The following is a 16438-nucleotide window of genomic DNA, read 5'->3' on the forward strand; positions in this document are numbered from 1 at the left end:
GTTCCTCTATTTTAAATGTGTTTTTCCTTAAATACTAACGATTGAATTTATGTCAAAAATCGCATCAGCTGGGGGTTTTCCAGGAGATGATTTTCTACATTCCAGACTTTCGCCCTATTTTTGAACCTTGCCAATAGCTTCCAGTGCTTTCTTACGTCTTAACTTTTTTGTTTGTCAATTCTTTTATTGCTTGAATGTAAGGGGACCTCTAGATTGCGTGCAGAATAAAACCTTTGCAGAAACTCGTACTGGTCCCAGAATACAGCTACCTGCGGCTACTTTCTGTTCGACTAAAAAAATTCTATGCGAATTTTAGATTCACATGAGATAAGCGGACTAAACTACTGTGTACGAATAAAAAAGAGAAAAACCGAGGTACCCCGTAGGAAAATTGTTTGACGTTTCTTTGTCATAAATATAAGGTTGGCATAAGAAATGCTTCCGATTTTTTCGAAATAGTTGGAAATAGGGAGAAAAGTAAAAAAATCAAGAAAAATTATGTCACTATCGATTCTTTTAAAAACAGTTTCCGAAATTAGTGAGAAAAGTAAGTCACATGCCGCGGCCGCCCTGCTAAAGGGCATATCTCAGATATCTCGGAAACTACTGGACCGATTTTGATAAACTTTTTTCCCTGAAACGTAGTAGGAAGTTATGAATTTTAAGCCCGACATTGAGTCCATCGGCCACGTGATTCTTAAAATATTGTCAAAAAACTAAAAAAACAAACTTTTTTCGAAAAATTAAAAATTTATTAAAATATACAACCGATTTTGATCCTGTTAACTTTAACCTTGTTCGCATCAACGTCAGTGAGTACCAAGTCTATGGTCCTTCCCAACTTATTACGTACGTCGTTCACCTGGCTGAGATCACACATCGAGGTCACATTCAGCAGCTCGTACGAGATACGCTTGTCGAAGCTACTCTGATCGTTCACCCTTGGCTCGCACTTACCGTCGACAGTGTGCCAAAACACGCTATCGCTAAGGTTATAATCTCCAAACAGGACAAAACGATCGTTCACATCAGACGAGGTCACCAAATCACCTATCCTCTTGAAATGAACTTTATAATCAGGCAACTCGCTTTCACCTTCGACATACCGTACATTAAGATGAGTCTTGTAGCCACTTTCATGAACCACAGATATCCAAACATCTTCCTTCCTCAATTCCCATTCTCGCATCCGCATCGAAGTAAGATCACTCCTGACTGCTATAAGACAACCACCCCCCTTTGACATGCCAGTTTCATCCCTATTCCGATCGACTCTGAACACTACATACCTATTATCAAAAAACTCCGAGTCGTAGAAATCGTCGTTCAACCAAGTCTCACATAACAGGATTACGTCATACGAGTTCGCTATTATCTTTTCAAAAAAGCCTTTACCTTTCGTTCTCAACCCTCTGACGTTCTGATAGTACAACTTCAGCTTAGAGCTTACAGCCATAACGATTACAATTGATATTACTTAAGCTTAATGGTGAATAATTTGATTTGATGATCTTACATACGGTCTTGCTCTCTTTACTCACCTTTTCAAACTGGTTAATTTCAATGTGATCTTACAATTTAGACTTGCGTTATTAATGTACAGAAATAGTGCGTTCAGAGACAACGAATTTCAGAGTTTCAACGATATTATTATTTCAGTCAAACAAATTTACAGTTTCCTCGTTTAAATCAAATCAGTCAAAAACACTTAAAAGAGTAAAAGTGACGCAAGTCCCTGTGCATACTTCCAAAACAACTGATATCGCTAGAGGTGACGCATTCTGCGCTTGTACGCAAAAACTGTAACAGCAAAAATTTGACCAAAGAAATTCTAGAAACAAAATTTTACCAAAACAATTTTGCGTCACAAAGTGGCAGATGATTCGGAGGTATTAGGACGTATTCTTGCCTATTTTAAAAAATTTCTTAAAAGTACTTTCCTCAACAGTATGCACAGGGACTTGCGTCAGTTTTACTCTTTTGAGTGTTTTTGACTGATATCAGTTCTTTTGGAAGAATTAGTAGATTGAAAAATTTAAAAAATTTGTAAAATTTAAAAAATTTGTAAAATTTAAAAAATTTGTAAAATTTAAAAAATTTGTAAAATTTTAAAAATTTGTAAAATTTTAAAAATTTGTAAAATTTTAAAAATTTAAAAAATACTAAATTTAGGAAAAAAAATTGAGGCGAGCAGAGCTTACCGAAAGCGAACAAATTTGTTTTACCATACCCATCCACACACACACACACACACTTAAAGGTGTTCTTATATGTGGCCTATATGGGAACTTCGAGGAGCCCTAGTTCCGAAACGAGGCCGGTTCCCCCCAAATTTTTTTCTGGAATGTCTTAGAATGACGACTAGAATCTACTCCCAAAATTTCAACAAAATCTAAAGAAGACTTTAGAAGATAGGTCGCAGAATTAGCAGCAAAAAATAAACATCGAAAATACAAAGGACTACTGGAGCAGAACTTCTTGATCCTTCCATTTGCTGTGGAAACTTTGGGGGTATGGTGTTTAGAGACGATAGATTTTATCAACAAACTAGGCAAAAAAATATCACAAGCAACGGGAGAAAGAAAATCAAAGACGTATCTAAAACAACGGATAAGTTTAGCCATTCAAAGAAACAATGCTGCGAGTGTAATGGCTACATTCGATACGTCGGAAAATATGAACGAGATATTTTATATTTTGTAAACGCTTTATTTCTTGTAAAAAAAACGTTTTGTAATAAAAAAAATTTATATGAAAAGATAGGAAACACGGACGGACGGACTAACAAAGTAACGTAGGATTTTTTCATTTCGTTTAAAGTACTGAAATTGACCAAAATGTATGGAAATGGGCTTCTTGGAAAATTTTTTGCGTCGCCAAATTTTAAGCTGCAAGAACGTGTGATAGCTCGTTGAACTCGTACGGACGCCTAGTTTTTTTTAATGGTAATTTGGAGTCATTTGTATTTGAATTGTAGAACTTCGATATTTGCTGTATATATAATTCTGCAGTCTACGACAAAAAAAAAATTGAAATTTTTTTTAGTAATAGGATTTGCGTCACGGGCGCTATGCTAACGCGCGCCCATGAAAATAACAAACAAGAGCCTTCAGGATTATAAACTTAAAACTTCGAGGATAACTTACTTCACTAAAACGGGTATTAACCCAAAAATGTAATTCAAGAAAAGATAACAGAAGAAAGAGAAAGAAAAAAAATGAAAAATGAAAAAAATAATAGAATTAATAAAGAGCGCAAAATGGAAAAAAAATGGAAAGAAATTACAGAAAAAGTAATCACTTGCGCCGTCAATGTGTATCAACATTTAACCGTCTAATTTACTTCTTCGCTCTACAAGCAACAGTCAATGCATCATCATCATCTGCCCTCGGTCTTTTGCGCTGGTTTACTGACCCTCCGTCGTACAATGCCACCAATTCTCGTAATTCATCTAGATTCCGAGAAGTTCGCTCATCACCACCATCTTCAAACCGTATCTGACAACCATTCTTTGTTAATCGCACCGAATGAAAAAACTCTTCTTCCTGCCGCCGCGCCAGTAATTTTCCGAAGTACGGTGTGACGTGGTTATTTACGTATATGAGAGAATTTCCGTTCGCATGATTTGGGAGCACCTCCTTCAACTGTACTTGTTTGCTTGCCTTGTTCTTCAGTATCGTTTGCTTTACCTCTGTATATATAGATCACTAAAATTACCGCTGGTGTGACGATCGACGGTTCGGTTTTGTGTGCAAACTAATGACAACCAACTTTGCTTCTAAGGAAATTCCCCGTATTTAGTTCATTTACATTCATTTCAAAGAATTGGACGCATTCACTTATTCATTACTATGTGAAATTGTGAAATTGGTTTCAATTAGTTTGCACAATTTTCCCCACCATTCCTCACGTTTCCGTCATCAGTTTCACCAAACGAAGAGATCTATATATGTGCATTCTCTTCCTTTCTTTATTCGATAACATCCAAAGATATCACGAATTGTTATCTGACAGCCAACGAGTACGAAAAGCGTTGACATAAACCATTTTTCAACCAATTTTTATAGATTCACTACCAAGAAAGTAACAACAAAAAATTTAAAAAACATTTCTTCTTCTAATTCAGAACCTGCCTCGGAACCTGCTACAAAATCTGTGTTGCCTGCAGCCCAAAATGAGGAAAAGATTGTATCGAAAAAGCGAAAAAAGCGCCATTCAAGTAAAATTAAAAATAAAAATAAATTAGAATAATTTTTGGAATGAATTCAAATGAATTTCAATTTGTAAATTTTATCGTAAAAAATATTATCATCAAATATTTATCATTTATTAACATTCTAGCAATTTTAAATATGTATGTACAAGCTTGCTTTCTATACTTGCTTCTATCAGGATTTTAATGAGAAAGGCCGTCACAAGATATCGTGTCATATCTTGTGACTTATTTCCTCTAATTGCTAATTGGTGATTCCCTCCGAGTGCTGCTCGGAGTGCTGAAAAATCTTAAACTGTATTTATGATTTTCTTTCTCGTCCTTTGATGTTAATACAGAAAGTCTCGCGATGAGAAGAGAATCTTAATTGTAAGCAATAAATCTGTAGGCAATCAAGATAATCTTAAACAGAGAACGTTACAAATTGCAACAAATTTTTATACATTAAAATAATCTTATACATTACATGAGAATCTCTTCAAACACAAGAGAATCCAAAGCATCACAAGAGAATATTGTGCATCACAAAAGAATCTTGTGTATCACAAGAGAATCTTGTGCATCACAAAAGAATCTTGTGCATCACAAAAGAATCTTGTGTATCACAAAAGAATCTTGTGCATAACAAAAGAATCTTGTGCATCACAAAAGAATCTTATGATGTGACGTGTAAGGTCCTCTTGTGACGGAGAAGATTCTATTATGACGTACAATTTTTTTTGAAGTATTACAATCTCTCGTTATGCATTAGATTCCTTGGCTTGTTCCTTTGTAACATATACGCTCTTTTTATGTAAGAGATTTTTATTCAAAGCAGATCTTATACATCACAGCAGAATGTTATAACATCAACAAAGAATCTATCACATCGACAGAGAATCTAGGACATCACCAGAGATCTCGTACATCACAAGAGAATCTCTTCATCACAATAGAATCTCCTACAATAAAAGAAAATCTCCTACAACACAAGAGAATCTCTATTCCCCACCTCATTGACTTAGAGGTTGGTTGGAAACTTTGGTGCGTTTAGTATATTGAGTATTGAGTATATTGAGTGGCGACCACCGAGGAGAGCGGACGTTGTTCTATTGCGCTCTGTTATATTGGTGTTCTTATGGCATTAATAAAAATTGCCTGGTTTTTCAACCGGGTGGATGTGGCGGTCGTTTTCTACAACTGCCCATCCTTTCGTAGCAAGGTTTTTGCTGACGGTGTAACTCGGCTGGTACAGCTTTTGGGGCCCCAAGAGTACCTTGAGGTCTCGATTTCGAAATGCTCCGTAGACAAAAACGGTACTGCGATCGAGGTATGTGAATCGAACACGCTATTCATTATTTACCATTACATGTGGATGATTTCCTCTCTACACACTGCGATGGTGAGAGTCAGACTCTCACACCACAGTGTGTTAACGCGTGACAGCGTTCTGGGTTTATTTTATATAAACTCTTATATTGGCGCTCTGCCTTCAAGCTCTCTGAGCTCAGTACGGCCTCACGGCTCCTTGGGTTTATTTTGCTTAAACTCTTATAATATTGGCGCTCTGCCTTCAGGCTCTAACAGCTCATTTGGTTATATACACTTAAATGACGTCTCTTCATGTCAAATTATAAATCAGACGGGATCTCTTGTTTGCATTGATCTCACACATACACTTTCTTCTCTATACAACCCCCTCCATGTCATTCTAGTACCATTGCACCGATCTTACCTTTCTCTTTCGGAGTGTCGGACATTCTCGTATCACTCAGTCAACTGGTAGGTCACGTTTTTTGGGCATTATTCTCGGTCATAAACCAACAACCGCTTATTGTGCGTACTTGTCAGAAATAATACATTCGAGGCACCGATCTCTGGTTTGCAGAACGACAAGAAGGCCGGTTTTGGTGCGCGGTTATTTCCCAAGAAACCGACTACTGGCTGTTTCTCATCATTGAAATCAGGCACGTGTCAAGGCTTCATACATTTTCGGCATTGTCACGACGAAGGTCATCACTTTTATCGCTCGGAAGGAACACCACCGGCAGAATTTTTTCAGGTGATACACTCAATTGGATTCCACGCCGTTTTTACATCTAACCTCGAATCATTTTATTATTACCAGACTGCGCCTGAGCGTACCAAACGTGATTATATAATAGCAATCCCAGGCAGACACAGTGACGCTAGCTCGTTCGGAGTCAGAGACCCATTATTTTGCATTCATCGCTTTGATAGACCGCATGGGCCCGGTTTATACTTAAGAGAGGTAAAATCATCTCTCATCACCCCTCTCCAGTCCATTGACTCGAATAATTTTTCCGTTACTTCTTGCAGACTACACAGGCGAGCCTCAAAAGGTATGAGCGAGGAGCTTAACAACACAAGCCTGTACGACGAGGACTCTCTTTTGGGCGCGGACGGCGATAACGACTCAGTAGATCAGAATACCGACCTCGATTTTACATTAATTGGTAGCGACTTTGCGCTCAACGAGGATTCCCTCATCGATAACCTGTCCACCCTGAAAGTAGGAATCAACTCGTACACTTCAGAGTCATCCTTTCCACTACATTCGGACATAATAAGCACCACCAGCGCCAGTGAATCAAGAGCCAACGAATCAGGGAATCATAATCCAAGCCACGAATTTACGTCTAGCAGCATCAACATAGTGCCCAACGGGGATCCCCTCATCAGCAACGCGTCAACTCTGAAGCTAGATTTAAACACATCCACGGCTAACGTACCTGTAACTACACATTCGGATACGGTAAGCACCACTAGTGCCGGCATAGCGAAGGTAAATTCATCCAGTAAGCAAGTAGAGGTTCAAACCATTGGCAAGCGATCCAGAGAGGACGAATCTTTCTCAAAATCTGCGAAGCGAAGGAAAGTCATCATGTCTTCAGACGACGAAACGGTCAACAAACCAGATCTGAACCTCGTGTTAATCGTACCTGAGGACAGCGACTGTCTCTTTTCGGACAAGCAGGGTGGTAAAATCGCTGCAAAAGTAGCCAGCGCCATGAAAGCCGAAGAGGACGTCAATGTGAAATTTTAATTTAGCGGCCCAGACAGAGGACGCTATAAATTTGTGTGCCCGAATGAGGCTGCCAAGAAATGGGCGCTAAACATTCTCCCCAAACTCGAAGGATTGTTTGACAAGATCAAGTTGAAGGTCATCGACCAAGGTGTCATTCCCAAACTGCTTAAAGCTTCGGTGATTTTCAACAACAAACCACCCAATTTTGTGGACTTTTGCGAAGAATTGGAGCGCGAGAATGACACCCTTGATACTCTACATTGGAGACCGTACAAAAACCAGCGAATCAGAGGAGATAGAACAATCGTATTTTTCGGCATAGATGAGGCATCCGTTGCAGCACTCAAGGATATGGGCCACAGGCCTTACTACGAAACCGGCAGGATCAAGGTTACAGCTGAATCGAAGAAATAATGTCCGTAAAGATTTATACCATAATATGCACCTTACGCAGTCAATTAAACATTTTGCAATCTAAATCGAACTGTCTTTCGTCTTCAAGAAAAGCACATCTACGCAGTGGTTCTACAGCCGGTAGGAAGGTAAGAACTTTTACAGGATTGGTAATTAGGAACGACAGGCTCGGCTTGATAATACTAAAGCGTACACTCCAACACAGCCATCCCCTCATAGCTTACACATGTCAAATTGCCACCACCAGGTATTCATTCTCGATATTCAAGTGCCGCCATGGATAAAGAGCTCGAATTCTTTCAAATCAATTTGCACAGGGCGTACGCGCCCACTGCTGAATTAAACAAACTATTACGGTCTAAAACCACGTTTATAACATTGATTCAAGAGCCAGTGGTGAAACTGAATATCATTAAAGGCTTGGATAGGAAAAAAGGCAGTGTTATACAAATGGGCGGCAACGATAGGCCAAGAGCGGCTATTTATCATTCCAACAATCTAACGATTCACCCCCTATATAACCTCAGTACTAAAGACCAGGCCGTAGCGCTACTGACCATCAAAATAAAGGGCACGGATAAGAATATCGTCATCTGCTCGTCCTACTTTCCCTTCGACTCTGATGATGAACCGCCTACCGATGAATTCATAAAAGTCTCAAGCTATTGTAGGGCCAACAACGTTCCTTTACTGACGGGATTCCAACGCGCATCACCTTACATGGGGTAGCACTAATACAAACTCTAGGGGTGACAGTCTGCTAGAATTCCTTATCACGACGGACCTGTCTATAGTCAACAGAGGAAATAAACCCACTTTCGTGAATAAACTGAGAAAGGAAGTCTTAGACTTAACTCTGTGCTCTAAAGAGATTCTTACACTTATCACAGACTGGTTAGTTACCGAGGAAATTTTAACCTCTGATCATCGCTGCATTCACTTCAAAATAAGAACGGTCGACCTACCACCGCTACAATTCAGGAACCCGGCTTCCACAAACTGGGAAGTCTTCTTAAATGATATTACGGATAATATGAGCAAACTAACTCATACCACGGTACCGCAGAACGAAACTGAACTCGACAATTTCGCAGAATCCCTTCAAGCTTTATTAACCGAGGCTTTTGAGCTCGCCTGCCCCATTCGATCCCATAAAGCGGGCAATTCAGTGCCTTATTACTCTCACGAAGACAGGAAGAACAGGATCAAAGTCAGAAGAGCTTTTAACGCGTGTAAAACTACTGGCAATTTCGAGCCTTACTACAACGAATTAAGAGTGTACAGTAGAAATCTGAGACGTAAGGAAAGAGCTGCTTGGAGAGATCAATGTAGCTCCATTAACAGTATCCACGACTCGGCCAAGTTGGTCAAGATATTATCAAAGGATCCGTTACAGGCAGTAGGTTCATTACTACTTCCCTCCGGGGAATATACTAGAAATCAGTCCGAAACGTACGAACACTTAATGAAGAGCCACTTCCCGGAATGCAAAATCATAAATGCAGACGATACCTACTTGGATTTGTCGGAAATCGCAGGGACGATCAACCCCGTACTCATAGATAATATACTTTCTAGCGACAAGATTAGCACCCTACAAATCCCCTGGTTTGGACAAAATTTTTCCCGCTATGCTCCAACATTCAGATACTCTTATCAACACAGCACTAATCAACATATTCAAAGCAAGCTTGCTTCTCAAATACGTCCCTAAATGCTGGCGTAGTGCTAAGGTTGCATTCATGTTCAAACCCGGTAAAAGTAACTATTCTCTTGCTGAAAACTACAGACCCATAAGCTTAACTTCATTCATGCTGAAAACTCTGGAAAAATTGGTTGATAGGTACATCAGAGACGGCCCACTTCTGATAAATAAACTGCACCATAAGCAGCATGCCTATCAACCGGGTAAATCTACGGAGAACGCACTACACAATATCGTGCAAGCCATCGAACTCTCTCTTTCGTCCAATGAATACGCCCTAGGTTGTTTTGTAGATATAACCGGAGCTTTCAACTACATCACGTACAGAGCCATCAGAAGAGCATGTATACGATTCGGCATTGACCCAGGTATCACGAGTTGGATTGAATTCATGCAACGCAGCAGAATAGTATCGGTCCACTTCAACGGACAGGCCATCCATATTACTACTACAAAGGGCTGCCCACAAGGTGGTGTCCTTCCTCCACTCTTGTGGTGCATGGTAGTTGACGAACTCCTCGTGGAACTAAACGACCTACACCTCCAGACTGAAGGTTTTTCCGACGATTTAGCTACCGTCATCAGAGGTAAGTGTGTGCACACCCTGTGTGGTCTGATGCAGACGGCTTTAAACATAGTGTCCAACTGGTGTGATGAGAATGAGCTTAGCGTCAATCCTGACAAAACTACGATGGTAGTTTTCACTAGGAAACGGAATATGGATGGCCTTTTCATTCCGAAAATTAAAGACAAATATATCAAACTAGCTGATATAGTAAAATATCTAGGACTAATTCTCGATAGTAAACTAAATTGGATACCTAATCTCGAGTATCGCCTAGTAAAAGCCACAGTCGCTTTGTGGCAATGTCGAAAAGCCTACGGTAGCAAATGGGGATTATCCCCTAAAGTTATGCATTGGATCTACACTACAGTAATTAGACCCATCCTTCTGTACGGCTCCGTCGTCTGGAACCATATAGGCAAGCTAAAACATGTTCAAAATAGACTTAAGAAATTCCAAAGGCTAGCATGTAGATCGATCACAAGTGCTTGGAAATCTACGCCGACAGACGCGTTGGAAGTCATATTAAACCTGTCTCCTCTGCACATCCTAATACAAGTAGAAGCTGTAAAGGTCATGAGCAGAATTGCTCTTCAGGCTGGCTGCGCTATTGAACAGACGGGACATTCCAAAAGCTGGTTCGAAGCTTATAAAACCCTCCCAACTCTTACCATGCCATCTGACAAAATCCCTAAAACATTTACCTTCGACAAAAAGTTCGAAGTAGTCATACCAGAGAGAAATTTGGCTCAAGGGAGAGCTTCCACCCAGACAGGGTATCGTCCTATTTACTGACGGTTCTGTCATTCGGGACTCGGCCGGCGCAGGAATGCACTGTGTTAAGTTGAACACGGAAATCTCTATCCCGCTTGGTAAATTTACCACCATATTTCTGTCGGAACTACGGGCGATCATAGCAGCATGTCACTCACTGCTAGATAGCAATCTGAGTGATGAACCTATCTATATTATGCTCGGACAGCCAAGCTGCCCTAAAGACACTTCGATCACATTCACAGAGTTCTGCACTATCGCTGGAATGCTGGAATTTGGTCAACCGAGTCGCAAACATCTACAACATAAAGTTACTGTGGGTCCCAACCCACTCCGGCATTGAGGGTAATGAAAAGGCAGACACGCTTGCTAAAGCGGCAGCGGAAGACAATTTCACAGGACCCGAACCCGCCACTGGTGTCCCACCGTCTATAATAAAACGGCAGTTATCGACGCTAAAACAAGAGAAATTCCAACAACATTGGAATAACTTACACTCCTGTAGACAAGCTAAACATTGCATTCGTATAAATAACAGAAACTCAAAATATCTGATTAATGTTAGCCGCACCAGATTAAAACTATTCACAGGTGTTGCTACAGGACATTACGACTTCAACACCCATCTTACTAAAATTGGAAAACGATCAGATCCGAGTTGTGACCAATGCGGTCATCATTCGGATACGGCTGAACATTTCTTGTGCAATTGCCCCGCTTACATCATGAACAGAAGTAAGCATCTAGGCGGTTACACCATCAATTATCAGTCCGTTAAACATATGCAACCGAAGGACATTCTGAACTACATTGTGAGTACAGAAAGGTTCCTTGGCACAGCGTATGCTTAAACGAAATCTCAATAGTAGCACAATGGGCCCAACGGAGGCCTCCGTGCGCGTTCACCTACTTGTAGTTGAACAACTATCCTTAAAAAAAAAAATTGAGTATAAATCAATTTGTTCTCGACTCGAATAGAAGTTTACAAAAATTTTGGTACACAAGATGTGGCATCTTAGAGAAATCATAGGATTTCTTGATTAAAAAAATGAGTGAGTACCCCCCTGACGAAAAGCTGAATGACAATGGCCTTCAAATTTTCATTTTCAGTCACTGGTAGGGAATGCAATCCCGTACCGATTTTTGAATCCCGGGATTCGGGATTGAGAAACTCAGTACCGGTACCAGTACCGGGATTTCCGGTACTGAAAAGATATGGATTAATTATCAGTAAAAGAAATTATTTTCATTTTATTCTCATTTTTTTAAGTTTTTTAATGGTACAGTTAAGTGTGCTTACTCACAGTGAAACACGTATCGAATTTATTTTGTTCTAAATATCAAATTTGACACTACGACAAAAGAAATTCGATACTTACGTCGCTGTGTGAAGCAGGGCCTAATATTTGAGAATAAATTCTCAAATTCTCAATATTCTCAAATATTCTCAAATATTCTCAATATTCTCAAATAATCTCAAATATTCTCAATATTCTCAAATAATCTCAAATATTCTCAATATTCTCAAATATTGTCAAAATCTTGAAATGAAAAAAAACTGTATTAAATCTTAGTAGATTCAGGTTCGTGCTTCATGAATGCTTTAAAAAAATCCCGATTTTAATACCCCTGGGCCAGTTCGGAAAATTTAGGGTCGGTATCTATTTCTGATATCGAGGAGAACACGTGAATAACTGATGCCCACACTCTTCTACCGCTGTTTTGCGCGATTAGAAATTGGTCTGTCGATTCATAGTTTATTATTTAGTCATACCGGAAACCGCCCTACCGCGATTCACCACAGCGTTATCGAGATTAGAAGATAGCGGGCATCAGTTACTCACTAACTGGCCCAGGGGTACAGAGTAAAAGAATCACTTCCCGCTCATCTCTAATCCAGCAGTTAGAAACGATCATCATGCATTTTGGTATTAAAATCGGGATTTTTTTAAAAGCATTCATGAATCACGAACCTGCTTCCACTAAGATTTAATGCATTTATTTTTCATTTGAAGATTATTATTTGAGAATATTTAACGATATTGAGAGTTAGAGAGGATGTGTTCTTCTAAGATTGAAGAAATAAAGGTGATGTGATGTGCGAGAGTTTGAAGTTGATGGATGTCCATCCGGCTTTGTGCGTTTTTAGGAAATCTTTAGGAAGCTGTAGGTTTAACTATTTGTTGCATACTTCTAAGGCATTTTCTATGAATGCTTATTTGAATTAGGTAGATGAAGTTTTTCGTTCGACGCTTGAGGCGATTGCTAATGTTAGGCTGTTAGATTCTTCTTGGGATCAGGCTACCCTGCCGATAGCTCAAGGTGGATTAGGTATTCTGAAAGTTGAGGAATTGGCACTTCCTGCGTATCTGTCGTCTGTGTATTCGACGTCTAGTCTGTCTGATGATATTTTGAGTAGGTTTGATATTAAGGTGGTCGATGATAGTGTTTTGGGATTAGTAAGTTCGATTCCTAGTGAATGTGTTCCAGGTAGTGATGATGAGAGGAAGGTGAATGACTGCTTGCGTCATCTACTAAAGAATCTTCAAAGTGGCTGCAAGTTGTCCCGTCGAGTCAGCTAGGTTTGCTATTAGATAACAATGCTGCTAGAATTGCTGTTGGTCTACGTTTAGGATCCCAATTATGCGAGGAGTATAGGTGTGTCTGTGCTGAGTTAGTTAAAAAGGACGGTTTGCATGGCTTATCATGCAAGGTTAAGACAGGGATAACGCCGCGACATGATTCTTATGCTTTTTCTGCTGCAGATGTTCCAACATTGTTACAGTCACCAGGAATTTCTAGAGATGACAGTAAAAGACCTGATGGAATGACTCTAATTCCGTGGAGTCATGGTAAATCTCTTTTATGGGATGTGACAGTGTGTGATACTTAATCATTATAGAAAACTTAAAGAAAATTACTTATTCACCCCGCTTGCTTTTGAATCTTTAGGTTGCATGGGTCCAGGAACAAAAAATTTGTCGCGAAATTAGGATCGTTGATCGCAAAGAATTTCAATTGCTATTCAAAGAGGAAACGCAGCATGTATTCTTGGAACATTGGGAAGGAATAGAGTGGACGATTTTTATTTATTGTAATTTCTGTTTATGAAAAGATCGATTTTTTACTGGCTGTGCAATTTCAGCAGTCTTTTTTTCGCTTATCTAAAAATAAAAAGAATATTGATAATATTTGAGAATAAATATTAGGCCCTGGAAGATGTTGTACAGAGTGGGTCTCAATACACTACCTTCTGGAACGCCAGCCAAAGCCAGGAAAATTTTAGACTTGTGGTCGTTCATACACACATAAAAGTAACGCTGGGAGAGGAAGAATTGCTCAATTTTAATGAGATACAAAGGGAATTCAAGACATTTTGTGATGAAGACCCCTGTGCCATACACTGTCAAAGGCTTTTTAATTTTTTCCCTAATAAATTCTTAGCGACGATTTCATCGGATCCATGTTGCTCTAAACTTTTTAATGAGAATAAACCGAAGTTCGGATATGACACATTATTTTTTACCTAGTTCGAGAATTAATTCTCAATATTCTCAAAATTCTCAAATATTCTCAAAATTCTCAAATATTCTCAAAATTCTCAATATTCTCAAATATTCTCAAAATTCTCAAATATTCCCAATATTCTCAATATTCTCAAATATTCTCAAAAATCTCAATATTCTCAAAAGCTGTTCTCAAATATTAGGCCCTGGTGTGAAGGCCGGGTAACTTTAACTTATGTTTGCAACAGCGTAGATGTCACATTGTAAATTCAATTTTCTCTTTGGAAAAATGCTCACAATGCACTTAACGTATCATCGTTCTATCTTGAACGTATAAGTTGTGGGACTTGTTGTCGTCACAATCGCAAATTTTTGTGCTTTGTGATTTAAAAATTAATTGATTTGTTAGGTAATGTAAATTTTCAAGCACGCTGCCTTTGAAAATATAAATAGTGTGAAGTGGCAGAAGACCGACTTTCCGACAGCGTCAATTAGTGGCAGTTTTGTGAAATATCGCCTAAATCCACAATATATTTTACTACGCAAGTAATGGCAAGCCGGAAATGCACGTTCAGATTCAACGCTAGTTGGTTTGATGAGCAGCAGACACTCACCAGAAAGATTTTAAACACTTCAAGCATGGATGATACTCTAAATAGAGTACTGAAACTGGACAGTGTATTATACAAACGTAGAACACTATAAAAATATTTCCATGTGAAATAGAGTACTTTCTGCAGCCGACCACTATGATCATGCATGCGTGAAGTGCGTTGCTAGCCATCGTAGTTTTAAAAACGTCTTTTTCTGTGTTTGCAAATAATACGACATAAGAGAAAAACGTTAATTAATCCTATGTGTCAATGTTTATCTTATATTGCCATAGTAGTTTGAATCATACAAGTTGATCGATTTCAAAATTTTTATAAAAAAACACTGACATTTTACTGTACAATCCCGCGTACATAGTTACCTATCGTTCTGCACTGGGGACACTTGTAAGGATTTCCATGTTCATACAGTCTAATTGAGCAGAGCTCACAGATTATGTGTCTACACTTAACGTAGACAACGTTCGTGAATGCATCAGTTTCCTTACAAACCGCACACAGGTTACGTACCGGTGATGATAGCTGAATTTTCTGAAATACAGCTGGATGTGGTGGTACAGCCACTTGCACTGGTACAGCCGGTTTTGCTGGAACAGCCGGTTGTGCTGGAACAGCCGGTTGTACTGGAACAGCCGGTTGTGCTGGTACAGATGGTTGTGCTGGTAGTACAACTGGAAGTGGATGAACTTCGATGTTTGCGATCGGCACCAGTGGTTCTTCAGGAGCTTCGTCGTCGGATGAGACTTCACGAACCTCATCGTCATCCGCTTCGGAGTATAGCGGGGAAGTAGGTCTGGACGATCCTGGTGAATACGTTGGCGATGTACCCCGGGGAAGTGAAGGTGAACGTGGTGATGAGCGGTACGAAAATTGCGACGGCGATGTTCCTCCAATCGAAGAAGGTACTCGTGGTGTAGTGTCCCATTCACCTAAATAAACTGGAAATAAAAATTTATAAAACGAAGGTTCTAGATAGGGACTTATGCTCGATATACTTACAAGATGAGATAGTGCCCTCGTTGTCAAGGCTTAAATTTTCCATTTCAAACTGTTACTGTCAAAAGATGAACTAAACTGTTGCTGTTAAAAGATGAACTAACTGATATTTGTACCATGCAGTCCCTTAAATACCTACACGTCCCTCCAGGTAAATGCACATATGATAACCACACATGTTTTTACTATTCACAATCCTCATCATACTACTGTACCTACCGTAGACAGTAAATATCATCCTTAAATTATGTACATGACATATTCATAATATCTCGTTCCCTCAATATCGATGAGACGATATCAATAAAATTTTATCGTTACCAGGTGATAATTACGACCTTTCAATATCCACGTGTGATATTCGAATTTTGCTATCAATAAAATTTTATTTTCATCTAAATAATACCTAAACAGCATTCTAAAACCTTCATTACATTTTAAATGTAAAAATTATGAATGAAATAATAAGGGGAACATTTTACAAAAATTTCTCCACTGTATAAATTCTGATTTCGGTACGCGGTATGTAACCACGTTTCAATTACAATAATGATTGGAAAATCAGAATGACCAGAGTAAAATTATCTACCAAAAATTCTTATTAGATATACTATAAAATAGAAATT

The 16438-nt window shown here is 39.1% G+C and overlaps 1 protein-coding gene and 1 long non-coding RNA gene across 2 annotated transcripts; one reads left to right on the forward strand and one right to left on the reverse strand.

The window, feature by feature from the left end:
* Positions 1-5663: 5663 nt before the first annotated feature.
* On the forward strand, positions 5664-7707 carry LOC119082455. Its single transcript, XR_005088641.1, has 3 exons — positions 5664-6254; positions 6321-6464; positions 6533-7707. It is a non-coding gene; the product is annotated as an uncharacterized LOC119082455 (long non-coding RNA).
* A 5737-nt stretch (positions 7708-13444) lies between these two features.
* LOC119082465 (protein app1-like) lies at positions 13445-15858 on the reverse strand. Its single transcript, XM_037191983.1, has 3 exons — positions 15816-15858; positions 15248-15745; positions 13445-13518 (listed from the first exon to the last, which is right to left on the reverse strand). The coding sequence occupies exons 1-3, from the start codon at positions 15856-15858 to the stop codon at positions 13445-13447; spliced, it is 615 nt and encodes a 204-aa protein (XP_037047878.1).
* Between the last annotated feature and the right edge of the window lie 580 nt (positions 15859-16438).

This window comes from Bradysia coprophila, unplaced genomic scaffold (genome assembly GCF_014529535.1).
Source record: "Bradysia coprophila strain Holo2 unplaced genomic scaffold, BU_Bcop_v1 contig_439, whole genome shotgun sequence".
NCBI classification, from domain to species: Eukaryota; Metazoa; Arthropoda; class Insecta; order Diptera; family Sciaridae; genus Bradysia; species Bradysia coprophila.